Source organism: Pelodiscus sinensis, unplaced genomic scaffold, assembly GCF_049634645.1.
Source record: "Pelodiscus sinensis isolate JC-2024 unplaced genomic scaffold, ASM4963464v1 ctg168, whole genome shotgun sequence".
In the NCBI taxonomy this organism is placed as follows: Eukaryota; Metazoa; Chordata; order Testudines; family Trionychidae; genus Pelodiscus; species Pelodiscus sinensis.
In genome coordinates this window covers 91,460-117,209 of record NW_027465949.1, presented here as the reverse complement: position 1 = coordinate 117,209, position 25,750 = coordinate 91,460, and the positions used below count along the sequence as shown (strand labels likewise).

The 25,750-nt window shown below is 63.8% G+C and overlaps 1 protein-coding gene across 3 annotated transcripts in view; it reads right to left on the bottom strand.

Moving 5' to 3' along the window:
* The window catches only part of LOC102451881 (arf-GAP with GTPase, ANK repeat and PH domain-containing protein 3-like), a 119,436-nt gene that overhangs the window by 57,740 nt on the left and 35,946 nt on the right, over positions 1 to 25,750 (bottom strand). The window contains exon 1 of one of the 3 annotated variants that reach the window (XM_075917265.1): positions 5,840 to 6,370. The exons of the other annotated variants lie outside the window; for them this stretch is intronic. Coding sequence (XP_075773380.1) covers positions 5,840 to 6,260 — 421 coding nt within the window. The 5' untranslated portion in view covers positions 6,261 to 6,370. Of the gene's footprint in view, positions 1 to 5,839; positions 6,371 to 25,750 lie in introns of those variants that run through there. 3 annotated transcript variants of the gene reach the window in all.

Sequence of the window (25,750 nt, the reverse complement as noted above, 5' to 3'; positions counted from 1 at the left end):
CCACTACGCCACAGCATCCGTCTGCACGTGTGTGTCTGCCCGTCTGCATGTGTGTCCGTCTGCACGTGTGTGTCTGCCCGTCTGCATGTGTGTCCGTCTGCACATCTACATGTGTGTCCGTCTGCATGTGTGTGTCTGCACATCTACATGTGTGTCCGTCTGCGTGTGTGTGTCTGCACATCTACATGTGTGTCCGTCTGCGTGTGTCTGCACATCTACATGTGTGTCCGTCTGTACGTGTCTGCCCGTCTGCGTGTGTGTCCGTCTGCGTGTGTGTCTGCCCGTCTACAAGTGTGTCCGTCCGCACGTGTGTCCGTCCGCACGTGTGTCCGTCTGCCAGTCTGCATGTCTGCCCGTCTGCATGTGTCTGCCCGTCTGCATGTGTGTCCGTCTGCGTGTGTGTGTCTACCCGTCTGCGTGTGTCTGCCCGCATGTGTGTGTCTGCCCGTCTGCATGTGTGTCCGTCTGCATGTGTGTCCGTCTGCACGTGTGTGTCTGCCCATCTGCATGTGTGTCCGTCTGCGTGTGTGTGTCTGCCCGTCTGCATATGAGTCCGTCTGCGTGTGTCCATCTGTGTGTGTGTGTGTCCGTCTGCACGTGTGTCCGTCTGTGTGTGCATGTGTCTGTCCACTTGTGCGTCCGTGGGTCTGTCCACCTACATGCGCGTGTCTGTCAGTCTGCATGAGAATGGGTCTATCCGTCACCAGAGAGCCTTTGCCAGCACCTCCCTGCCCCCGGCCGGCCTGCCCCTTCTCCGAAGCGCCGGGTCTGGGACAGCCACAGTCACCCCAGGCTCAGCCACGTCTCAGCGCCTGCTGGGGGAGCCGCCAGCGTCCCAGCTGCGGCTGCAGCAAACGCCAGCTCAACCTCCTGCTCCAACGCGCAGGTCGCCCTGCCCTCAGCATCACGCTCGGGACCGACCACCCCGGGTCCTCTCCGGCGCCCGGCCTGCATCCCGCCCCGGGGCCAAACTCCCTCCGCCTGCCCCCAGGTGCGGATTGATGCTAGCGCCCGGTGCCCCCCCGCCGTCCCTTCCTCCGCAATGGCGCTCCTCTCCACCCCGGCACAGGGACCCCGCCGTGCCCCGCTGCAGGGCGATCCCCGGCCAGGGCCAGGGCCAGGTCCGGAGCCGGCGGCGTGCGGGGCCAACCCAGGGCCGGATGAACGTCTATATCTGGGATGCCGGCGGGGGCGGGGGCATTAAGCGAGCCAGGCTCTCGACTCCCCACACCCCGCCCGCCGGGCGTGACCTGCACAGCCCCTGCCAGCCGGGGCACGCGGGCGGCGGCGGCTCCCCAGCCACGCTCTGGCCAAGCGGCAGGCAGGCGGGGAGCGGCTCCGCGGGGGGGCCTGGCAAGCAGGAGCAGGTCCCGGCCACGAGGGACGCACCCACATTCCTGAGCCGTGAGCGCTGCCTCCTGCCCCCAGCAGCACCCGGCCCTGCCCCCGCCGCTCCAGCCGAGGGGCACCCCAGGGAGCCCAGAGCCCTGCCCCCGCCCCCACCACCCAGCCAGGCTCAGCCCCTGCTCCCTGCCATGCCAGGCCGTGGGGGGGCGAGTAACATGCGGAGCCCGTGGCCATTCGCTGCCAGGGCCCAGGCGAGTCTCGGATTCCTGAGCCAGCCGGGCCGGGCACGGGAACCGCCTCGTGCCCTGCCCCAGCCCTGCCCATGGGTCTGGCCACCGCAGGCAGGCGCCCACCCACGGAGCTGCTGGTAGAAAGCTCCCACCCCCACCCACAGCGTGTGGCCGGACTCGTACAGCCAACCTGCCAGAGCCCCCCACCTTGTGGCCCTGTGTTCCAGGCCCCTCTGCCCCCCACTGCTCCACGGCCCCGAGCGGCCCCTCTCCCTGGAGAGTGCCTGGGGTACAGAACGTGCGGCTGGTCGTGCACGCCTGTGAGCACAGCACCGCACACGCCACGTGGGAAGTGGGATTCAGCCCCTCGTGCGCATCCCTCCCCCGCCCCCAAAATCTCCCTGTGCATGCCCCCTCCACACACACACCCCCGTGCACATCCCCTCCCCCACTCCCAAACATGTCCTCGTGCACACCCCCTCCACGTGCACACGCCTGCACTGGGAGGAGGCAGCGTGGGGGGGCCAGGAAGAAGAGGCGGCGGCGGGGATGTGGCGGCAGTGGTAGCCGGAGAAGGCGGGAGGAGGAGTTGGTGGGAGAAGCAGGAGGCACAAGAGGCAGCGGCAGCGCGGGATGGTGGGGGCAGCGGCAGAGGGAGGAGGTGGCGGCGCAGGGGGGGCGGCAGGAAGCAGCGGGAGGAGGTGGCAGCAGCACAGGGCGGCGGGAGGCCGTGGCGGCAGGCGGTGGCGCAGGGGGGTGGTGGGAGGTGGAGGTGGCAGCGACGGCAGCGGGGGGGGGAGCAGGAGGCAGCGGGGGCGGCGCGAGGCAGCAGTGGCAATGCGGGGCGGTGCAGGGGGGTGGTGGAGGTGGCAGCGTGGGGCAGCGCAGGGGGCGGCAGGAGGCAGTGGTGGGAGGCAGCAGCGGCAGTGCGAGGTGGCGGGAGGCAGCGGCGGCGGCAGTGCGGGGTGGCGGGAGGCGGCGGCAGTGGCAGTGCGGGGTGGCGGGAGGCGGCGGCAGTGGCAGTGCGGGGTGGCGGGAGGCGGCGGCAGTGGCAGTGCGGGGTGGAGGGAGGCGGCGGCAGTGGCAGTGCAGGGTGGCGGGAGGCGGCGGCAGTGGCAGTGCGGGGTGGCGGGAGGCGGCGGCAGTGGCAGTGCGGGGTGGCGGGAGGCGGCGGCAGTGGCAGTGCGGGGTGGCGGGAGGCGGCGGCAGTGGCAGTGCGGGGTGGCGGGAGGCGGCGGCAGTGGCAGTGCGGGGTGGCGGGAGGCGGCGGCAGTGGCAGTGCGGGGTGGCGGGAGGCGGCGGCAGTGGCAGTGCGGGGTGGCGGGAGGCGGCGGCAGTGGCAGTGCGGGGTGGCGGGAGGCGGCGGCAGTGGCAGTGCGGGGTGGCGGGAGGCGGCGGCAGTGGCAGTGCGGGGTGGCGGGAGGCGGCGGCAGTGGCAGTGCGGGGTGGCGGGAGGTGGCGGCAGTGGCAGTGCGGGGCGGCGGGAGGCGGCGGCGGGAGGCGGCAGTAGCAGTGCGGGGTGGCGGGAGGCGGCGGCGGGAGGCGGCAGTAGCAGTGCGGTTCGGCGGGAGGCGGCGGCGGGAGGCGGCAGTAGCAGTGCGGGGCGGCGGGAGGCGGCGGCGGGAGGCGGCAGTAGCAGTGCGGGGCGGCGGGAGGCGGCGGCGGGAGGCGGCAGTAGCAGTGCGGGGCGGCGGGAGGCGGCGGCGGGAGGCGGCAGTAGCAGTGCGGGGCGGCGGGAGGCGGCGGCGGGAGGCAGCAGTAGCAGTGCGGGGTGGCGGGAGGCGGCGGCGGGAGGCGGCAGTAGCAGTGCGGTTCGGCGGGAGGCGGCGGCGGGAGGCGGCAGTAGCAGTGCGGTTCGGCGGGAGGCGGCGGCGGGAGGCGGCAGTAGCAGTGCGGGGCGGCGGGAGGCGGCGGCGGGAGGCAGCAGTAGCAGTGCGGGGCGGCGGGAGGTGGCGGCGGGAGGCGGCAGTAGCAGTGCGGGGCGGCGGGAGGCGGCGGCGGGAGGCGGCAGTAGCAGTGCGGGGCGGCGGGAGGCGGCGGCGGGAGGCGGCAGTAGCAGTGCGGGGCGGCGGGAGGCGGCGGCGGGAGGCGGCAGTAGCAGTGCGGGGCGGCGGGAGGCGGCAGCAGGAGGCGGCAGTAGCAGTGCGGGGTGGCGGGAGGCGGCGGCAGTGGCAGTGCGGGGTGGCGGGAGGCGGCGGCGGCAGTGCGGGGCGGCGGGAGGCGGCGGCGGGAGGCGGCAGTAGCAGTGCGGGGCGGCGGGAGGCGGCGGCGGGAGGCGGCAGTAGCAGTGCGGGGCGGCGGGAGGCGGCGGCGGGAGGCGGCAGTAGCAGTGCGGGGCGGCGGGAGGCGGCGGCGGGAGGCGGCAGTAGCAGTGCGGGGCGGCGGGAGGCGGCGGCGGGAGGCGGCAGTAGCAGTGCGGGGTGGCGGGAGGCGGCGGCGGGAGGCGGCAGTAGCAGTGCGGTTCGGCGGGAGGCGGCGGCGGGAGGCGGCAGTAGCAGTGCGGGGCGGCGGGAGGCGGCGGCGGGAGGCAGCAGTAGCAGTGCGGGGCGGCGGGAGGTGGCGGCGGGAGGCGGCAGTAGCAGTGCGGGGCGGCGGGAGGCGGCGGCGGGAGGCGGCAGTAGCAGTGCGGGGCGGCGGGAGGCGGCGGCGGGAGGCGGCAGTAGCAGTGCGGGGCGGCGGGAGGCGGCGGCGGGAGGCGGCGGCGGGAGGCGGCGGCGGCAGTGCGGGGCGGCGGGAGGCGGCGGCGGGAGGCGGCAGTAGCAGTGCGGGGGTGGCGGGAGGCGGCGGCGGGAGGCGGCGGCGGCAGTGCGGGGCGGCGGGAGGCGGCGGCGGGAGGCGGCAGTAGCAGTGCGGGGCGGCGGGAGGCGGCGGCGGGAGGCGGCAGTAGCAGTGCGGGGCGGCGGGAGGCGGCAGCGGGAGGCGGCGGCGGCAGTGCGGGGCGGCGGGAGGCGGCGGCGGGAGGCGGCAGTAGCAGTGCGGGGCGGCGGGAGGCGGCGGCGGGAGGCGGCAGTAGCAGTGCGGGGCGGCGGGAGGCGGCGGCGGGAGGCGGCGGGAGTAGCAGTGCAGGGCGGCGGGAGGCGGCGGCGGGAGGCGGCAGTAGCAGTGCGGGGCGGCGGGAGGCAGCGGTGGCGGCAGTGCGGGGCGGCGGGAGGCGGCGGCGGGAGGCGGCGGGAGTAGCAGTGCAGGGCGGCGGGAGGCGGCGGCGGGAGGCGGCAGTAGCAGTGCGGGGCGGCGGGAGGCAGCGGTGGCGGCAGTGCGGGGCGGCGGGAGGCGGCGGCGGGAGGCGGCAGTAGCAGTGCGGGGCGGCGGCAGCTCCTGTCCGTGGGGAGCACGGGCCCATTGCAGACAGTGGCCAGTCCCCCCACCAACAGAGGCAGCAGCAGGAGGGGGGAGATGCTGCCGCCTCTGAGCAGGTGGATCTGGTGCTCGGGGGGGGGGAGATTCGGCTCCCCAGAGGCGCTAGCTCCTAGCTGCTCCCCCCGCCCGTCGCCTCTGCCACTCTGGGCGGGGGGTGCGTGGCGCCGGCGGGGTTAACAGACAAGCCCAGGCTCCTCGGTTAGTCATGTGGTCGTCTCCGCCCCCCCGCTCCCCCCCAGCAGCGCCAGGGCCGGGCCAGGAGACCAGGGCTGGAGGAAGCAGCATTTCTGCCCCCTGCAACGCCCCCCTCGGCCCTGCCAGCCGCGTGCGGAGCAGGTTTCTCTCACGTGTGGCCGTGCACCACACTACACACAGGTGACCAGCGGAGGGTGCTCGGCTAGTCAGCTGGCCAGCACCGAAATCTCTCCTGGGTTGCCCCTGCTGAGGCCCCACGGCCCAGGGCTCTCACTGCCCCCTCCCCCAGCCCCACGGCCCAGGGCTCTCACTGCCCCCTCCCCCAGCCCCACGGCCCAGGGCTCTCACTGCCCCCTCCCCCAGCCCCACGGCCCAGTGCTCTCACTGCCCCCTCCCCCAGCCCCACGGCCCAGGGCTCTCACTGCCCCCTCCCCCAGCCCCACGGCCCAGGGCTCTCACTGCCCCCTCCCCCAGCCCCACGGCCCAGGGCTCTCACTGCCCCCTCCCCCAGCCCCACGGCCCAGGGCTCTCACTGCCCCCTCCCCCAGCCCCACAGCCCAGGGCTCTCACTGCCCCCTCCCCCAGCCCCACGGCCCAGGGCTCTCACTGCCCCCTCCCCCAGCTAGCGCATCTCAGCCCCACACTCTCAATGGGGCAGACTCTTGCTGCCCAGCCTGCGTGCCTGCCCCCGCAGCCTCAGCGACACTCACCCAGTGCTGGCAGGGGGCAGCCCCCCACGGCCAGGGGGTCGGCGCCGTCTCGGTCCCGCCGGCGGAAGCGGCCGGTGAGCCGTTTCCAGAGGCCGCCGGCCTGGCAGGAGCCCGAGCCCGGCTTCCCGCCGCCTGGGCCCAGCTCCGGGTAGAGCAGGTCCCGCTTGCTGGGGCAGGTGCGCAAGGAGCCGGCGTCCCCCTCGCTCTTGGTGCGGAGGCGCGCGGGGCGCAGCAGCCCCCCCGGCTCCGGGCGCCGCAGCCGGAAGCTGAAGCTCTTGCGCAAGGCGCCGACGGTCTTCCGGGGGCCACGGCCGCTGCTCCGCAGCAGGTTCCAGCGCCGGCCGCCCCACCGCGAGCCGCCCCGCGGGGAGCCCGAGGCCTCGGCGCCGGGCGGCTGGCACCCCGAGGGCAGGCAGCTCATGCTGGCCGGGCGCGGGCGTAGGGCGCCGTCGGCCCGCTCCGGGGGCAGCAGGAGAAGCAGGCCCCCCTCTTCCCGCCGGCGGGGGGGGCCGTGGCCGGAGGAAGTCCAGCCAGCTGCTGCGGGCGCGGGGCGGGGGGGGCAGCAGGGCTCCGGGGCCCGGTCCGTGGCCCGCGGCGCACAGGCTCTGGGGCCGGCTCTGCTGCTGCCGGGCGGCACGGAGGGCAGCCTGCACGGCCGGGTCGGCCCGCAGGTCCAGGCACTCGCTCACGCTCACGGCCCTGCGGGGGCGCGCGGGCCGGGGGCTCCATGGCCAGCCCTCCGCCATGGCCGAGCCGCACGCCTCCGTGCAGCTCCGCGCCCCGCACGGCGTGCCCAGACCTGGCCCGGCCGGCGCACCGCAAACTCCGGGGCGGGATCCTCCCGGGAACCGGAGCCAGGCCCTTGGGACGGTCTCGCTCGCTGCACACCCAGCCCCTGCCAAGGGAGCCAGACATCCTGGCCTGGCCACCGGGCCCGCCCCCCCTCACACCGGCACTGCCTCCTCCCCTGCCGCCCACAGGGGCTCCGGGGGGGGAGGCACAGACCCGGCCCTGCCCCCCACAGCGGCTCTAGGTGGGGGAACAGGCACGTGCCGGCCCTGCCCCCCATAGCGGCTCTAGGTGGGGGAACAGGCACGGACCCGGCCCTGCCCCCCACAGCGGCTCTAGGTGGGGGAACAGGCACGTCCCAGCCCTGCCCCCCACAGCGGCTCTAGGTGGGGGAACAGGCACATCCCGGCCCTGCCCCCCACAGCGGCTCTAGGTGGGGGAACAGGCACGTCCCAGCCCTGCCCCCCACAGCGGCTCTAGGTGGGGGAACAGGCACATCCCGGCCCTGCCCCCCACAGCGGCTCTAGGTGGGGGAACAGGCACGTCCCAGCCCTGCCCCCCATAGCGGCTCTAGGTGGGGGAACAGGCACATCCCGGCCCTGCCCCCCATAGCGGCTCTAGGTGGGGGAACAGGCACGTCCCGGCCCTGCCCCCCATAGCGGTTCTAGGTGGGGGAACAGGCATGTCCCAGCCCTGCCCCCACAGCGGCTCTAGGTGGGGGAACAGGCACGTCCCGGCCCTGCCCCCCATAGCAGTTCTAGGTGGGGGAACAGGCACGTCCCAGCCCTGCCCCCACAGCGGCTCTAGGTGGGGGAACAGGCACGTCCCGGCCCTGCCCCCCATAGCGGTTCTAGGTGGGGGAACAGGCACGTCCCGGCCCTGCCCCCCACAGCGGCTCTAGGTGGGGGAACAGGCACGTCCCAGCCCTGCCCCCACAGCGGCTCTAGGTGGGGGAACAGGCACGTCCCGGCCCTGCCCCCATAGCGGCTCTAGGTGGGGGAACAGGCACGTCCCAGCCCTGCCCCCCATAGCGGTTCTAGGTGGGGGAACAGGCACGTCCCAGCCCTGCCCCCATAGCGGCTCTAGGTGGGGGAACAGGCACGTCCCAGCCCTGCCCCCATAGCGGCTCTAGGTGGGGGAACAGGCACGTCCCAGCCCTGCCCCCCATAGCGGCTCTAGGTGGGGGAACAGGCACGTCCCAGCCCTGCCCCCCATAGCGGCTCTAGGTGGGGGAACAGGCACGTCCCAGCCCTGCCCCCCATAGCGGCTCTAGGTGGGGAAACAGGCACGTCCCAGCCCTGCCCCCCATAGCGGTTCTAGGTGGGGACTTGGCACGGACCTGGCCCTGACCCCCACAGCGGTTCTAGGTGGGGACTTGGCACGGACCTGGCCCTGCCCCCCATAGCGGTTCTAGGTGGGGAAACAGGCACGTCCCAGCCCTGCCCCCCATAGCGGTTCTAGGTGGGGACTTGGCACGGACCTGGCCCTGCCCCCCATAGCGGCTCTAGGTGGGGAAACAGGCACGTCCCAGCCCTGCCCCCCATAGCGACTCTAGGTGGGGAAACAGGCATGTCCCGGCCCTGCCCCCCATAGCGGTTCTAGGTGGGGACTTGGCACGGACCTGGCCCTGCCCCCCATAGCGGTTCTAGGTGGGGACTTGGCACGGACCCGGCCCTGCCCCCCATAGCGGCTCCAGGTGGGGGAACAGGCACATCCCGGCCCTGACCCCCACAGCGGCTATAGGTGGGGACTTGGCACGGACCTGGCCCTGCCCCCCACAGCGGTTCTAGGTGGGGGGACAGGCACAGACCCAGCACCGCCCCCCACAGCGGCTCTAGGTGGGGGAACAGACACGGACCCGGCACTGCCCCCCACAGCGGCTCTAGGTGGGGGAACAGGCACGGACCCAGCACTGCCCCCCACAGCGGCTCCAGGTGGGGGAACAGGCATGGACCCGGCCCTGCCCCCCACAGCGGCTCTGGCAGCACAGGCCCGGGGAGGCCTGGGGTCCAGGCAGCTGTCTCCCCTCTCCCCCTGCAACCCAGGGTCTGCAAAGGGGGAGCCCCGCCTGTCCCGCTCAAGGGGAAGCCAGGCCAACCCAGTGCCGCTGTAACTGCAGCTGCAGCCAGAGAGCAAGTGGAGGGTCACAGGGGGTCGGGGAAAGGACGTTAAGGACCAGTCAGCTGGTCGATCCTCCCCCCCCCCACACTGCGTCTATCAGATAGGGGCAGCAAACGGGGGGAGGGAGTACTTCAAAGTGGCATTTCAAAGTGGCAGCGTGGCGTGGAGCCCGGCGTTCAGGGGGGCAGGGGACTCCCTAGCTGGCCCCTGGCTCCACGTGGCATTTCAAAGTGGCAGCGTGGCGTGGAGCCCGAGGTTCGGGGGGGACTCCCTAGCTGGCCCCTGGCTCCACGTGGCATTTCAAAGTGGCAGTGTGGCGTGGAGCTCGGGGTTCGGGGGGGACTCCCTAGCTGGCCCCTGGCTCCACGTGGCATTTCAAAGTGGCAGCGTGGCGTGGAGCCCGGGGTTCGGGGGGGACTCCCTAGCTGGCCCCTGGCTCCACGTGGCATTTCAAAGTGGCAGCGTGGAGTGGAGCCCGGGGTTCGGGGGGGGGACTCTCTAGCTGGCCCCTGGCTCCACGTGGCATTTCAAAGTGGCAGTGTGGTGTGGAGCTCGGGGTTCGGGGGGGGACTCCCTAGCTGGCCCCTGGCTCCACGTGGCATTTCAAAGTGGCAGCGTGGCGTGGAGCCCAGGATTCGGGGGGACTCCCTAGCTGGCCTCTCAGGCCTGGCCACGCTCGCCCTCAGACACCCTGAGTTCCAGGCCCGCAGGCCCCTTGGATCGGCTCAGGTGAGCTCCTGCACCTCCCATGCCCCCTAGACCAAGCCAGCCACTGGCTAACACCTACCAGCAGGACCTGCCTGGCCCTGTGGACAGAGACCCCCCCGACCTGCCTCTCTGGGCTTTGCTCCGCCCACAGCTTCATCCCTTGCCAGTTCCTCCCTGAGCCAATGAGCATTAGCATCCTGTCCTGCCGCCCTGCAGCCCCAGCTGTGGTCCTGGGACAGCACCTGCACGCACCAACCGAGCCACCCTCCGTCAGATCATTTCTGGGGTTCTGCTCTGCACCAGCAGGCCTCCAAAGCTTGTCCCTGGAGCACCCCCAGCTGCAGCATTATAGTGCCGTAGCTTACACCCGCACCAACCCCAACTACAGCGTTACAATACCCCAGCTACAGCCTCACACTGACCCAGCTCACACCCACACTGCCCCAACTACAGTATTACAGTGCCCAGCTACACCTGCACTGCCCCCAGCTACAGCGTAAACAATGCCCCAGCTACACCCACACCACCCCAACTAGTGTTACAGTGCCCAAGCTACAGCCTCACGCTGAGCCAGCTTACACCTGCACCAACCCCAGCTACAGTGTTACAATGCCCCAGCTACACCCACACCACCCCCAGCTCCAGCGTTACACCCAGCTATACACCCAGACCACCCTTAGGTACACCCAGACCACCCTTAGCTACAGCCTTACAGTGCCTCAGCTATGCCCTCATGCTACTGTGATGCAGTGGGGGTACCTTGCTGGTTGCTAGGCTTGGGTTGTGAGTGCCCTCCTCTGGCTGCTGTTTGTACCACGGCCCAGCCGAGTAGCTGATGGGACAGGGAGGGGACCTGTTCTACCAGTTACCCCCCCAGGGAGAGGAACAAAGGAAGGTGGATGCCGCCCCTGGCTGGGGGGCAGGGTTGGAAGGGACGGTCTTTAGTTTGGGCCGGGGGAAGCAGGGCAGAAGGAGCTAGGGAGGGGGCTGGGATTGTAAGGCCCAGCCACCCCCATCTCAAGGGGGGGCACTGAGGCCTCTTAGCCCCAGTCCCTGTAACCAGATGACATCTGTGCTGTGCTGTATCCTGGAGAGGCAATAAACTCCCTCTGTTCTACTGGCTGGTGGAGTCTGTCCGTGCCACTACGGGGGTGCAGGAGTCGGAAGAACCCCAACGCGCCGTCACACTGGTGTCAGGGGTGGGATGCACTGCACCCCGTGGATGGAGCTTCCAGCGGCAAGCGACAAGGCGCTGTAGAAGCAAGAGCCTTGGAGCCAGGCGTGCTGGAGACAGAGCGAAGCGGTTCCTGGGAATCGTGGGGCGCTGCAGCACTAGACTGGTGAGTCTGCACCGAGGGGCCCAGCGGGCAGATGGCCTACGCCCGACTCTTGAAGGCAGAGCTGGTGGGGCTGTGCAGAGAGAGGGGCTTGCCTGTGCGGAAAGCAACCAAGGCCCAGCTGATTGCCCAGCTAGAAGAGAATGACCAGCCACGGGGCCAGGATCTTGTCCCCAGGGGGAGCAGCCAGACCCCTCCTGAGAGTGTGTCAGGCTCTGAGAGGGGGCAGAGCACTGGATCCTGCCGGAGAGTTGGGACAGCTTCCCCCAGGAGGCCTGAGCCGTAGCCCATCTAGGGCAGGGGCCAGCCCAGCAGAGCTGTGGGGGCTGGAGATTCAGCTGCGGATGAAGGAATTGGAAGTAGAAGATCGAGAGAGGGAGCGCCAGGACCGAGAGAGGGAGCGCCAGGACCGAGAGAGGCAGCGACAGCATGAGCTGGCCATGGCAGAGTGGAGAACTGGCGGGGCACCGGCTGTGCCGAGAGTGGATGGGCCCCAGGGTCCCAGGACTGCCAGATGCTTGGAGAGGCCCGTGGTGGCCCAATTGAAGGACATGGGCGACATAGACGGGTTCCTCAGCTCCTTTGAGAGGGCCTGTGGACTGCAATGGGGCCCCCCAGCTGACTGGCTGCAGGAGCTCATCCCCGCACTGAGCCAGGAGGCGGCTGGAGTGCTCAGTCAGCTGGAGGACCTACAGCCAGGGGATTACAACCGAGTCAAGGAGGCCCTGCTGCACAAGTTCGGGCTGACCCCCGAGATGTACAGGAAGAAGTTCCGGGGGGTACAGAAAGGGCCACGGGAGACCTATGTGGACCTGGCCTCCCGCCTGGCGCAATACTGCCGCAAGTGGGTGTCTGGAGTCGGAGCCCAGACCGCAGAGGAGCTGCTCAAGCTGGTCCTGATGGAGCAGTTCTATGAAGCGTGCCCACCCAAACTGAGGCTGTGGCTCAAGGACCGGAGACCAGAGACCCCCCAGGAGGCCGGGAGACTGGCAGATGAGTTCATGGAGAGCCGGTCCGGAGGGAAAGGGAATCGCGCAGAGACCAGTTCTCGGCTGAGCAACGGAGAGAGACACCTCCGAGGCGAGCCCCGGGGACCAGGACCAGTCATCGATACCCCAGAAAACCAGCCAGGGCCCGGGCAGAGCCGACCCAAAAGGGCCTGCAGAACCTAACTTGCCATCGCTGTGGGCAACGAGGCCACAAGAGGGCTCAATGCACCAGGCGCAAGAACAGGTCCCATGACCTGGGACTTTCCAGGGTTAACTGGCTGGGGCGGGAGGAAGGGCAGGCTGCCCCAGAGGCAGGGGCTGGCCGGCAAACCTCAGCCCATAGTGGGGAGAAGGATGCTCAGTGCCCCTCCCCTGGGAGGTCTGACCCTCGGGAGACAGATTTCTCCGTGCACCGGGTGGGGGCGGGGCGGCCCCTACGGAGGGACTGCCTCGTACCCCTGGAGGTGGATGGCAGGAAGGTGACGGGTTTCTGGGACACGGGGGCGGAGGTGACGCTGGCCCGGCCCGACATAGTGGCCCCAGACCGTATGCTACCCGACACTCAGCTGACACTGAGGGGCATAGGCGGCACCCCCTTTAAGGTACCCGTAGCCAGGGTGCATCTGAAATGGGAGGCCAAGGAGGGCCCCAAGGAAGTGGGGGTGCACCCGCACTTGCCCACCGACGTGCTAATGGGGGGTGACCTAGAGGAGTGGCCAGACGGACCCCACAGGACGCTGGTCACCACCCGTAGCCAGAGCAAGCGAGGGGCTTGCGGCCCGGAACTCGAGGAGGTTCCCCAACAGGGGGCCCAGGGCCCCGTCCCAGCAGACCTAGAGTTGGACCTAGGCAGTGGGGGGAACCACGGCCCTGTCCCAGCCCCAGCCGCTGAATTCCAGGCGGAGGTGCGGGCGGATCCCTCCCTGCAGGCCCTGAGGGACCGGGCTGACCTGGGTGCCGCTCAACCCCTAGGAGGAGATTGCCAGGAGAAGTTCCGGTGGGAGAGGGGATTTCTGTACCGGGAATGGCTTTCCCCCGGGACGGTAGGCAAGTGGGGGCTCCAGCGGCAGCTGGTGGTCCCCCAAAGATATCGCCGCAAGCTGCTACACCTGGCCCATGACATCCCGTTCTCGGGACACCAGGGGATCCGGCGCACGCGGCTGAGGCTGCTCCAAAACTTCTATTGGCCGGGGATGTTTGCAGCTGTCCAGCGGTACTGCCGGTCCTGCGACTCCTGCCAACGAGTGGGGAAGGCCCAAGACAGGAAGAAAGCTGCACTGAGACCCCTGCCCATCATAGAGGAGCCTTTCCAGAAGGTGGCGATGGATATTGTGGGGCCCTTTAACAGAGCGACCCGGACAGGGAAGAAATACATCCTGGTGGTGGTGGACTTCGCCACCCGCTACCCCGAGGCCATGGCCCTGCCCTCCATCGAGGCAGACACGGTGGCAGATGCCCTGCTGACCATTTTCAGCAGGGTGGGGTTTCCCCAGGAGGTTCTCACGGACCAGGGGTCCAACTTCATGTTGACCCTGCTCCGGTGCTTGGGGGAGAAGAGTGGGGTGCAACACACCTGGGCCTCGGCGTATCACCCCCAGACCAACGGGCTGCTGGAGAGGTTCAATGGGACTCTGAAGCAGATGCTACGGACCTTCATGCACAAACACCCGCAGGACTGGGACAAGTACCCACCCCACCTGCTGTTCGTGCACATGGAGGTGCCTCAGGAGTCCACGGGGTTCTCCCCATTTGAGCTGATGTACGGGAGGCGGGTGCGAGGACCCCTGGACTTACTGAGAGATGAGTGGGAGGGGAAGGTCTCCCCCGATGGAGAGTCAGTGGTGGAATACGTCCTGATGTTCCGGGAAAGACTTGCCAAGCTCATGGGCCTGGCAGAGAGATCCTGAGCAGGGCCCAGAGGAAGCAGAAGGTCTGGTACGACCGCAATGCACGGGCCCGCGCCTACGCTACCGGGGACCCTGAACACAGTCCCACCCCACTGCACCCCGTGTGACTGGACAGGGCTCCTATCCCCATGGCACTGTGAGGACAAGTGACTTGCCCCGGGTGGCAAAGGAACCCCGCACCAGCCTCACTGTGCTGCTCCTGCAAGGACAGCCGAGTGGCCAGACGGGTCGGCCCATCGGCCCAGCCAGCCCCATGTCCTCTCTGCCCAGTGGCCACGGCCAGACGCCCCAGAGCGAACAGACCAGGGAACCATCAAGTGACCCCTCCCCTGTCGCCCCGTCCCAGACAGACAGAGGCCAGGGATCCACCCAGCCCAGCCTGGCTCATGGATTCACGGCGGTTGGGTCCATCGCTGGTGCTCTAGCTCTCCCCTGAGCCCTGCTAAGCCCGTTCTTACACCCTGCTGCAGACCCCACCGGCCACTTCTCGCCCTGCCTGCGCTGCACACGGAGAGCTACTGACCCCACGCTCCAGGCACGGCACAGGCAGGACACCGCTCCTCCTCTCCAAGCCAAACGCCCAGCCGCTTAGCCCTCCCGCGAGCCACCTCTCCGCCTCAGTCGCTCTCCACGTCTCCTGCTGTGCGGCGTCTGAATGAGCCAGGAGGCCCACGGCGGCCCGACCAGTGCCGAGCAGAGCAGGCCTACGTACCCAATGGCAGCAGTGACGCTACTGAGACGGCAGTTAGCCCAGCATCTCTAGTAGTATCACGGTACCGATTCCGACAGTTAACACTACTTGTACGGTAGTGAGCCCAGCGTCTGTAGCAGTATCACGGTACCGATTCCGACAGTTAACGCTACTTGTACGGTAGTGAGCCCAGCGTCTGTAGCAGTATCACGGTACCGATTCCGACAGTTAACGCTACTTGTACGGTAGTTAGCCCAGCGTCTGTAGCAGTATCACGGTACCGATTCCGACAGTTAACGCTACTTGTACGGTAGTGAGCCCAGCGTCTGTAGCAGTATCACGGTACCGACTGCGATAGTCAGCGGTACTGGTACGGTAGTTGGCCCAGAGTCTGTAGCAGTATCACGGTACCGACTGCGATAGTCAGCGGTACTGGTACGGTAGGTAGCTCAGAGTTTGTAGCAGTATCATGGTACCGACTGCGATAGTCAGCGGTACTGGTACGGTAGTTAGCCCAGAATCTGTAGCAGTATCATGGTACCGACTGCGATAGTCAGCGGTACTGGTACGGTAGTTAGCCCAGAATCTGTAGCAGTATCATGGTACCGACTGCGATAGTCAGCGGTACTGGTACGGTAGTTAGCCCAGAGTCTGTAGCAGTATCATGGTACCGACTGCGATAGTCAGCAGTACTGGTACGGTAGTTAGCCCAGCATCCATAGCAGTATCATGGTACCGACTGCGATAGTTACCACCAGGGCTCAACAATTAGTGGAATCTACTTGCCCGTGATGAATAGTTTACAAGCTGACATAGCCGCGCAGCGCGGTCTGCACATGCGCAGCATGCCGAACCGCGCGGCTGGTGAGCGGGGCTCGCCGCCGCTTGGAGAACCCTGGTTACCACTACTAATATGATAGTGAGCCCAAAGTCTGCAACAGTATCGCAATTCAGACGGTGACAGTTAGCGCTACTTGTATGGTCGTTAGCCCAGCGTCTATAGGACTGTTGCGGTACTGACTCCGATAGTTAACGCTACTCGTACGGTAGTTAATCCAGTGTCTGTAGTAGTACTGCGATGGCGACTGCGATAATTACCACTTCTGATACAACAGTTAGCCCAGAGTCTGTAGCAGTATCACAATAGTTAATTGTGATAGTTAGCACTGCTTGTATGGTGGTTAGCCCAGCATCCGTAGTAGCACTGCAAGCCCAGTGTCTGTAATAGTATCACAGTACTGACTGCAATAGCTAGTGGTAATGATACTTCTACAGGCGCTGGGCTAACTAGTGTATTGTGGTACTGACAGTGACAGCGGTACTGGCACGGTGGTTATCCCAGTGTCTGTAGCAGTATCAAGGCACCAATTGTCACAGTTAGCAGTACATTTATGGTAGTTAGCCAAGCATCTGTAGTAGTATCGAGGCACCAACTGCGACAGTGGGACGGTGCGTCGGGGACCCCCGGCCCCGCAGCCAGACGGGACTCTCAGCCAGTGGAACAGGGGGGTTATTGCTGCTCCGAGATCCAGCGTGGCCCGAGCTCGATGTGGACATCGGAGTCAGGGCTGGCAGCCTCAGACCCCTTGGGGTGGGGTTCACAGGCCCCTGACCCCCAGCTCTCAGCTCAGTCTGTTCTCTTCATGTTTGCCCAGCCAAGACAGCCCCTTCTCCCAGCCACGGAACTCACACCCCCAGGCAGCGCCCCCCTTCGTTCAAACCCCTTCCCCTGGAGAAGTTGCCAGGCCATGGCCCACCCCCCGCTGGGCAGTTTTACACACACACACACACACACACACACACACACACACACACAGTCTCTGCAGAGCAGCATAGGCCAGTAGGGGTCACACAAAGCAACCAGTGACTGCGAACCAGAGTGGGCCCAGGGCCACAAGGGTGGACAGCCCCCCCCGCATCACAGTTAGCGGTACTGATACTGCAGGGAGCCGAGCATCCATAGCAGCATCGCGGTACCAAATGCGATAGGTGCTGCTACTGATACGATAGCTAGCCCAGCGTCTTCAAAACTACTGCGGTACTGAGTGGGATAGTGAGCGGTACTGGTACGGTAGTTAGCCCAGAGTCTGTAGCAGTATCATGGTACCGACTGCGATAGTCAGCGGAACTGGTACGGTAGTTAGCCCAGAGTCTGTAGCAGTATCATGGTACCGACTGCAATAGTCAGCGGTACTGGTACGGTAGTTAGCCCAGAGTCTGTAGCAGTATCATGGTACCGACTGCGATAGTCAGCGGTACTGGTACGGTAGTTAACCAAGAGTCTGTAGCAGTATCATGGTACCGACTGGGATAGTCAGCGGTACTGGTACGGTAGTTTGCCCAGAGTCTGTAGCAGTATCACGGTACCGACTGGGATAGTCAGCGGTACTGGTACGGTAGTTAGCCCAGAGTCTGTAGCAGTATCACGGTACCGACTGGGATAGTCAGCGGTACTGGTACGGTAGTTAGCCCAGAGTCTGTAGCAGTATCACGGTACCGACTGCGATAGTCAGCGGAACTGGTACGGTAGTTTGCCCAGAGTCTGTAGCAGTATCACGGTACCGACTGCGATAGTCAGCGGAACTGGTACGGTAGTTAACCCAGAGTCTGTAGCAGTATCACGGTACCGACTGCGATAGTCAGCGGTACTGGTACGGTAGTTAGCCCAGAGTCTGTAGCAGTATCACGGTACCGACTGCGATAGTCAGCGGAACTGGTACGGTAGTTAGCCCAGAGTCTGTAGCAGTATCATGGTACCGACTGCGATAGTCAGCGGTACTGGTACGGTAGTTAGCCCAGAGTCTGTAGCAGTATCATGGTACCGACTGCGATAGTCAGCGGTACTGGTACGGTGGTTAACCCAGAGTCTGTAGCAGTATCATGGTACCGACTGCGATAGTCAGCGGTACTGGTACGGTAGTTAGCCCAGAGTCTGTAGCAGTATCATGGTACCGACTGCGATAGTCAGCGGTACTGGTACGGTAGTTAACCAAGAGTCTGTAGCAGTATCATGGTACCGACTGGGATAGTCAGCGGTACTGGTACGGTAGTTTACCCAGAGTCTGTAGCAGTATCATGGTACCGACTGGGATAGTCAGCGGTACTGGTACGGTAGTTAGCCCAGAGTCTGTAGCAGTATCACGGTACCGACTGGGATAGTCAGCGGTACTGGTACGGTAGTTAGCCCAGAGTCTGTAGCAGTATCACGGTACCGACTGGGATAGTCAGCGGTACTGGTACGGTAGTTAGCCCAGAGTCTGTAGCAGTATCACGGTACCGACTGCGATAGTCAGCGGAACTGGTACGGTAGTTAACCCAGAGTCTGTAGCAGTATCACGGTACCGACTGCGATAGTCAGCAGTACTGGTACGGTAGTTAGCCCAGAGTCTGTAGTAGTATCATGGTACCGACTCCGATAGTCAGCGATACTGGTACGGTAGTTAGCCCAGAGTCTGTAGCAGTATCATGGTACCGACTGCGATAGTCAGCGGTACTGGTACGGTGGTTAACCCAGGGTCTGTAGCAGTATCATGGTACCGAGTGGGATAGTTAGCGGTACTGATACGGTAGTTAGCCCAGCATCCATAGCAGTATCATTGTACCGACTGGGATAGTCAGCGGTACTGGTACGGTAGTTAGCCCAGAGTCTGTAGCAGTATCATGGTACCGACTGCGATAGTCAGCGGTACTGGTACGGTAGTTTACCCAGAGTCTGTAGCAGTATCATGGTACCGACTGGGATAGTCAGCGGTACTGGTTCGGTAGTTAGCCCAGAGTCTGTAGCAGTATCATGGTAACGACTGCGATAGTCAGCGGAACTGGTACGGTAGTTAACCCAGAGTCTGTAGCAGTATCATGGTACCGACTGCGATAGTCAGCAGTACTGGTACGGTAGTTAGCCCAGAGTCTGTAGTAGTATCATGGTACCGACTCCGATAGTCAGCGATACTGGTACGGTAGTTAGCCCAGAGTCTGTAGCAGTATCATGGTACCGACTGCGATAGTCAGCGGTACTGGTACGGTGGTTAACCCAGGGTCTGTAGCAGTATCATGGTACCGAGTGGGATAGTCAGCGGTACTGGTACGGTAGTTAACCCAGAGTCTGTAGCAGTATCATCGTACTGTGGAGGGATAGCCCCGCCTCTCCCTAGGACTCCGGTGTCTCCACGAGGACCAGGGGCACCCCAGCGCGGCCACAACGCAGCATCTGTAGGGGTAATGTGGCGTTGACTGCGATAGTTAGCGCTACTTGTACAGTGGTTAGCCCGGCGTCTGTACGGGTACTGTGGCGTTGACTGCGATAGTTAGCGCTACTTGTACAGTGCTTAGCCCAGCGTCTGTAGGGGTACTGTGGCATTGACTGCGGTAGTTAGCACTGCTTGTACGGTGCTTAGCCCAGCGTCTGTAGGGGTACTGTGGCATTGACTGCGGTAGTTAGCGCTGCTTGTACGGAGCTTAGCCCAGCGTCTGTACGGGTACTGTGGCGTTGACTGCGATAGTTAGCGCTGCTTGTACAGTGGTTAGCCCAGCGTCTGTACGGGTACTGTGGCGTTGACTGCGATAGTTAGCACTGCTTGTACGGTGCTTAGCCCAGCGTCTGTACGGGTACTGTGGCGTTGACTGCGGTAGTTAGCGCTGCTTGTACGGTGCTTAGCCCAGAGTCTGTAGGGGTACTGTGGCGTTGACTGCGATAGTTAGCGCTGCTTGTACGGTGGTTAGCCCGGCGTCTGTAGTGGTACTGTGGCGTTGACTGCGGTAGTTAGCGCTACTTGTACAGTGGTTAGCCCGGCGTCTGTACGGGTACTGTGGCGTTGACTGCGATAGTTAGCGCTACTGGTACAGTGCTTAGCCCAGCGTCTTTACGGGTACTGTGGCGTTGACTGCGGTAGTTAGCGCTGCTTGTACGGTGCTTAGCCCAGCGTCTGTAGGGGTACTGTGGCGTTGACTGCGGTAGTTAGCGCTGCTTGTACGGTGCTTAGCCCAGCGTCTGTAGGGGTACTGTGGCGTTGACTGCGGTAGTTAGCGCTGCTTGTACGGTGCTTAGCCCGGCGTCTGTAGGGGTACTGTGGCGTTGACTGCGATAGTTAGCGCTGCTTGTACGGTGCTTAGCCCGGCGTCTGTAGGGGTACTGTGGCGTTGACTGCGGTAGTTAGCGCTACTTCTACAGTGGTTAGCCCAGCGTCTGTAGTGGTACTGTGGCGTTGACTGCGACAGTTAGCGCTACTTGTACAGTGGTTAGCCCAGCGTCTGTAGTGGTACTGTGGCGTTGACTGCGGTAGTTAGCGCTGCTTGTACGGTGCTTAGCCCAGCGTCTCTAGTGGTACTGTGGCATTGACTGCGACAGTTAGCGCTACTTGTACAGTGGTTAGCCCAGCGTCTGTAGTGGTACTGTGGCGTTGACTGCGGTAGTTAGCGCTGCTTGTACGGTGGTTAGCCCGGCGTCTGTAGGGGTACTGTGGCGTTGACTGCGACAGTTAGCGCTGCTTGTACGGTGCTTAGCCCGGCGTCTGTAGTGGTACTGTGGCGTTGACTGCGGTAGTTAGCTCTACTTGTACGGTGCTTAGCCCGGCGTCTGTAGGGGTACTGTGGCGTTGACTGCGGTAGTTAGCTCTACTTGTACGGTGCTTAGCCCGGCGTCTGTACGGGTACTGTGGCGTTGACTGCGGTAGTTAGCGCTGCTTGTACGGTGGTTAGCCCGGCGTCTGTAGTCATACTGTGGCGTTGACTGCGACAGTTAGCGCTGCTTGTACGGTGCTTCGGCCGGCGTCTGTACGGGTACTGTGGCGTTGACTGCGGTAGTTAGCGCTGCTTGTACAGTGGTTAGCCCAGCGTCTGTACGGGTACTGTGGCGTTGACTGCGGTAGTTAGCGCTGCTTGTACGGTGGTTAGCCCGGCGTCTGTAGGGGTACTGTGGCGTTGACTGCGGTAGTTAGCGCTGCTTGTATGGTGGTTAGCCCGGCGTCTGTAGTGGTACTGTGGCGTTGACTGCGATAGTTAGCGCTGCTTGTACTGTGGTTAGCCCAGCGTCTGTAGTGGTACTGTGGCGTTGACTGCGATAGCTAGCGCTGCTTGTACAGTGCTTAGCCCGGCGTCTGTACGGGTACTGTGGCGTTGACTGCGATAGTTAGCGCTGCTTGTACGGTGGTTAGCCCGGCGTCTGTAGGGGTACTGTGACGTTGACTGCGATAGTTAGCGCTGCTTGTACTGTGGTTAGCCCGGCGTCTGTAGTGGTACTGTGGCGTTGACTGCGATAGTTAGCGCTGCTTGTACGGTGCTTAGCCCGGCGTCTGTAGGGGTAATGTGGCGTTGACTGCGATAGTTAGCGCTGCTTGTACAGTGGTTAGCCCGGCATCTGTAGTGGTACTGTGGCGTTGACTGCGATAGTTAGCGCTGCTTGTACAGTGGTTAGCCCGGCGTCTGTAGTGGTACTGTGGCGTTGACTGCGGTAGTTAGCGCTGCTTGTACGGTGCTTAGCCCAGCGTCTGTACGGGTACTGTGGCGTTGACTGCGGTAGTTAGCGCTGCTTGTACGGTGCTTAGCCCGGCGTCTGTAGCGGTACTGTGGCGTTGACTGCGATAGTTAGCGCTGCTTGTACGGTGCTTAGCCCGGCGTCTGTAGGGGTACTGTGGCGTTGACTGCGGTAGTTAGCGCTGCTTGTACGGTGGTTAGCCCGGCGTCTGTAGTGGTACTGTGGCGTTGACTGCGATAGTTAGCGCTGCTTGTACAGTTGTTAGCCCGGCGTCTGTAGGGGTACTGTGGCGTTGACTGCGATAGTTAGCGCTGCTTGCATGGTGCTTAGCCCAGCGTCTGTAGGGGTACTGTGGCGTTGACTGCGATAGTTAGCACTGCTTGTACGGTGCTTAGCCCAGCGTCTGTAGCGGTACTGTGGCGTTGACTGCGATAGTTAGCACTGCTTGTACGGTGCTTAGCCCGGCATCTGTAGCGGTACTGTGGCGTTGACTGCGACAGTTAGCACTGCTTGTACGGTGCTTAGCCCAGCGTCTGTAGCGGTACTGTGGCGTTGACTGCGATAGTTAGCACTGCTTGTACGGTGCTTAGCCCAGCGTCTGTAGTGGTACTGTGGCGTTGACTGCGATAGTTAGCACTGCTTGTACGGTGCTTAGCCCAGCGTCTGTAGTGGTACTGTGGCGTTGACTGCGATAGTTAGCGCTGCTTGTACGGTGCTTAGCCCAGCGTCTGTAGGGGTACTGTGGCGTTGACTGCGATAGTTAGCGCTGCTTGTACGGTGCTTAGCCCAGCGTCCGTAGGGGTACTGTGGCGTTGACTGCGATAGTTAGCGCTGCTTGTACGGTGCTTAGCCCAGCGTCTGTAGTGGTACTGTGGCGTTGACTGCGATAGTTAGCGCTGCTTGTACGGTGCTTAGCCCAGCGTCTGTAGTGGTACTGTGGCGTTGACTGCGATAGTTAGCGCTGCTTGTACGGTGCTTAGCCCGGCGTCTGTAGTGGTACTGTGGCGTTGACTGCGATAGTTAGCGCTGCTTGTACGGTGCTTAGCCCGGCGTCTGTAGGGGTACTGTGGCGTTGACTGCGACAGTTAGCGCTGCTTGTACGGTGCTTAGCCCGGCGTCTGTAGTGGTACTGTGGCGTTGACTGCAATAGTTAGCGCTGCTTGTACGGTGCTTAGCCCAGCGTCTGTAGTGGTACTGTGGCGTTGACTGCGATAGTTAGCGCTGCTTGTACGGTGCTTAGCCCGGCGTCTGTAGTGGTACTGTGGCGTTGACTGCGATAGTTAGCGCTGCTTGTACGGTGCTTAGCCCGGCGTCTGTAGGGGTACTGTGGCGTTGACTGCGACAGTTAGCGCTGCTTGTACGGTGCTTAGCCCGGCGTCTGTAGGGGTACTGTGGCGTTGACTGCGACAGTTAGCGCTGCTTGTACGGTGCTTAGCCCAGAGTCTGTAGTGGTACTGTGGCGTTGACTGCAATAGTTAGCGCTGCTTGTACGGTGCTTAGCCCAGCGTCTGTAGTGGTACTGTGGCGTTGACTGCGATAGTTAGCGCTGCTTGTACGGTGCTTAGCCCAGCGTCTGTAGTGGTACTGTGGCGTTGACTGCGATAGTTAGCGCTGCTTGTACGGTGCTTAGCCCAGAGTCTGTAGTGGTACTGTGGCGTTGACTGCGATAGTTAGCGCTGCTTGTACGGTGCTTAGCCCGGCGTCTGTAGGGGTACTGTGGCGTTGACTGCGGTAGTTAGCGCTGCTTGTACGGTGCTTAGCCCAGCGTCTGTAGTGGTACTGTGGCGTTGACTGCGATAGTTAGCGCTGCTTGTACGGTGCTTAGCCCAGCGTCTGTAGTGGTACTGTGGCGTTGACTGCGATAGTTAGCGCTGCTTGTACGGTGCTTAGCCCGGCGTCTGTAGTGGTACTGTGGCGTTGACTGCGATAGTTAGCGCTGCTTGTACGGTGCTTAGCCCGGCGTCTGTAGGGGTACTGTGGCGTTGACTGCGATAGTTAGCGCTGCTTGTACGGTGCTTAGCCCGGCGTCTGTAGTGGTACTGTGGCGTTGACTGCGATAGTTAGCGCTGCTTGTACGGTGCTTAGCCCGGCGTCTGTAGTGGTACTGTGGCGTTGACTGCGACAGTTAGCGCTGCTTGTACGGTGCTTAGCCCAGAGTCTGTAGGGGTACTGTGGCGTTGACTGCGATAGTTAGCGCTGCTTGTACGGTGCTTAGCCCGGCGTCTGTAGGGGTACTGTGGCGTTGACTGCGATAGTTAGCGCTGCTTGTACGGTGGTTAACCCGGCGTCTGTAGGGGTACTGTGGCGTTGACTGCGACAGTTAGCGCTGCTTGTACAGTGGTTAGCCCAGCGTCTGTAGGGGTACTGTGGCGTTGACTGCGACAGTTAGCGCTGCTTGTACGGTGCTTAGCCCAGCGTCTGTAGGGGTACTGTGGCGTTGACTGCGACAGTTAGCGCTGCTTGTACAGTGGTTAGCCCAGCGTCTGTAGGGGTACTGTGGCGTTGACTGCGACAGTTAGCGCTGCTTGTACGGTGCTTAGCCCGGCGTCTGTAGGGGTACTGTGGCGTTGACTGCGATAGTTAGCGCTGCTTGTACGGTGCTTAGCCCGGCGTCTGTAGGGGTACTGTGGCGTTGACTGCGATAGTTAGCGCTGCTTGTACGGTGCTTAGCCCGGCGTCTGTAGGGGTACTGTGGCGTTGACTGCGATAGTTAGCGCTGCTTGTACGGTGGTTAACCCGGCGTCTGTAGGGGTACTGTGGCGTTGACTGCGATAGTTAGCGCTGCTTGTACGGTGCTTAGCCCGGCGTCTGTAGGGGTACTGTGGCGTTGACTGCGACAGTTAGCGCTGCTTGTACGGTGCTTAGCCCAGCGTCTGTAGGGGTACTGTGGCGTTGACTGCGACAGTTAGCGCTGCTTGTATGGTGCTTAGCCCGGCATCTGAAGTCGTATCATGGCACCGTCTGCCGTGGTTGGCCCGACTTCTATTAGTAGAACTCTGTGAAGCTCCACAATTTGTCTCCCTCACCAAGCGAATTTGCTCCAAGAACAGAGCTCGTCTCCCCCCTGGTGTCTCTGTGCCCCCAGCTGGTCACTTGAGCCACGCTGCTCATCTGCCACAGCTGTGTACTTTGCCACGGGGCCTGGGGCCCTTCCTGCCGGGCATGGAGCATGGTCCAACCTTCTCCAGGGGGCTCCCCAACCGGGGGAGAAAAACTCTGGCCTCAGTAAAAGGGACCAACCCGCACCAGCCTAGTTACAGCGCAGTGCCCACAGCAGCCACCAGATGGCAGCAGAGACCGGAGAAAGAGCCAGCTCCGTCCTCGGAGCCGTCCGGCTGTACAGCCTGCAAGCGGGGAGGGGCAGAGCTCGGTCCAATCCTGCGCGGTGCTGAGCCAGCCAGGTGCTCCATATCCTATCATGGCACAGAGGAGCCAGGCCTGACCGGTGCCATTCAAGGCAACTGACTGAAGGCAGGCAGAAGGACCAGTGCACACAGCACTCAGGCAGCCTGGGGAACTCCCTGCCGCAGGATGCTGGCCAGGCCAGAGATACAGCTGGAGACAAAGGAATCAGACCCATTCATGCTGCACAGCCTAGCTACTGGCAGAGGCGAGCGTGGTGAGAGGCAGTGAGCATGGTGGGAGAGGGGGTGAACATGGTGGTGACGGGGGGAGCGTGGTGAGAGATGGTGAGAAGTGGTGGGAGAGGTGATGAGCGTGGTGGCGAGTGTGGTGAGAGGTGGTGAGCATGGTGAGTGGTGGTGAGCTTGGTGAGTGGTGGTGAGCATGGTGAGTGGTGGTGAGAGAGGTGGTGAGCATGGTGAGTGGTGGTGAGAGAGGTGGCGAGCATGGTGAGTGGTGGTGAGCTTGGTGAGTGGTGGTGAGAGAGGTGGTGAGCATGGTGAGTGGTGGTGAGAGGTGGTGAGCATGGTGAGAGGTGGTGAGCATGGTGAGTGGTGGTGAGCTTGGTGAGTGGTGGTGAGAGAGGTGGTGAGCATGGTGAGTGGTGATGAGAGAGGTGGTGAGCATGGTGAGCATGGTGAGTGGTGGTGAGCTTGGTGAGTGGTGGTGAGCGTGGATACATCACTTACAACCCTAAAAAGGACTTGGGCAGGTGACTTGTTCACGTGACAAACTCCATTTTGGGAGGTAACCCAGGAAGAGCAATGGGATCCCCTCCCCATGGGCCCTTCGCTCTCCTTTCACTCCCACTAACGCCCCAGCCAGCTTCTCCCTCCTTCCATTCGCCTCCAGTTCCAACACCCGGAACCCCCACCACGGGGCACAACTAACGTGGCCTCTCCGCCTGGCTTCAAACAGGGGGAGGGCGCAGGAGCTTTGCTGTGGGCTGGCCAGGGGCGGAACTAACTAAGTTAGTTCGAATTAGCGCAGTAGTGTAGACATACCCTAACCCAACAACTAATCCACTCTGCTAACTAACCAACCCACCAACTAGCCCGGTCTGCTAACTAACCAACCCACCAACTAGCCCGGTCTGCGAACTACCCCAACAACTAATCCAGTCTGCTAACTAACTAACCCAACAACTAACCCGGTCTGCTAACTAACGAACCCAGCAACTAGCCCGTTCTGATAACTAACCAACCCAGCAACTAGCCCAGTCTGCTAACTAACCAACCAAGCAACTAGCCCGGTCTGCTAACTAACCCAACAACTAATCCAGTCTGCTAACTTAGGGTATGTCTACACTACCCTGCTAGTTCGAACTAGCGGGGTAATGTAGTCATCCGCAGTTGCAAATGAAGCCCAGGATTTGAATTTCCCGGGATTCATTTGCATGAAGCCGGCCGGCGCCATTTTTAAATGCCGGCTTGTTCGGACCCCGTGCTGCGCGGCTACACGTGGCACGGAGTAGCTAGTTCGGATTAGGCTTCTAATC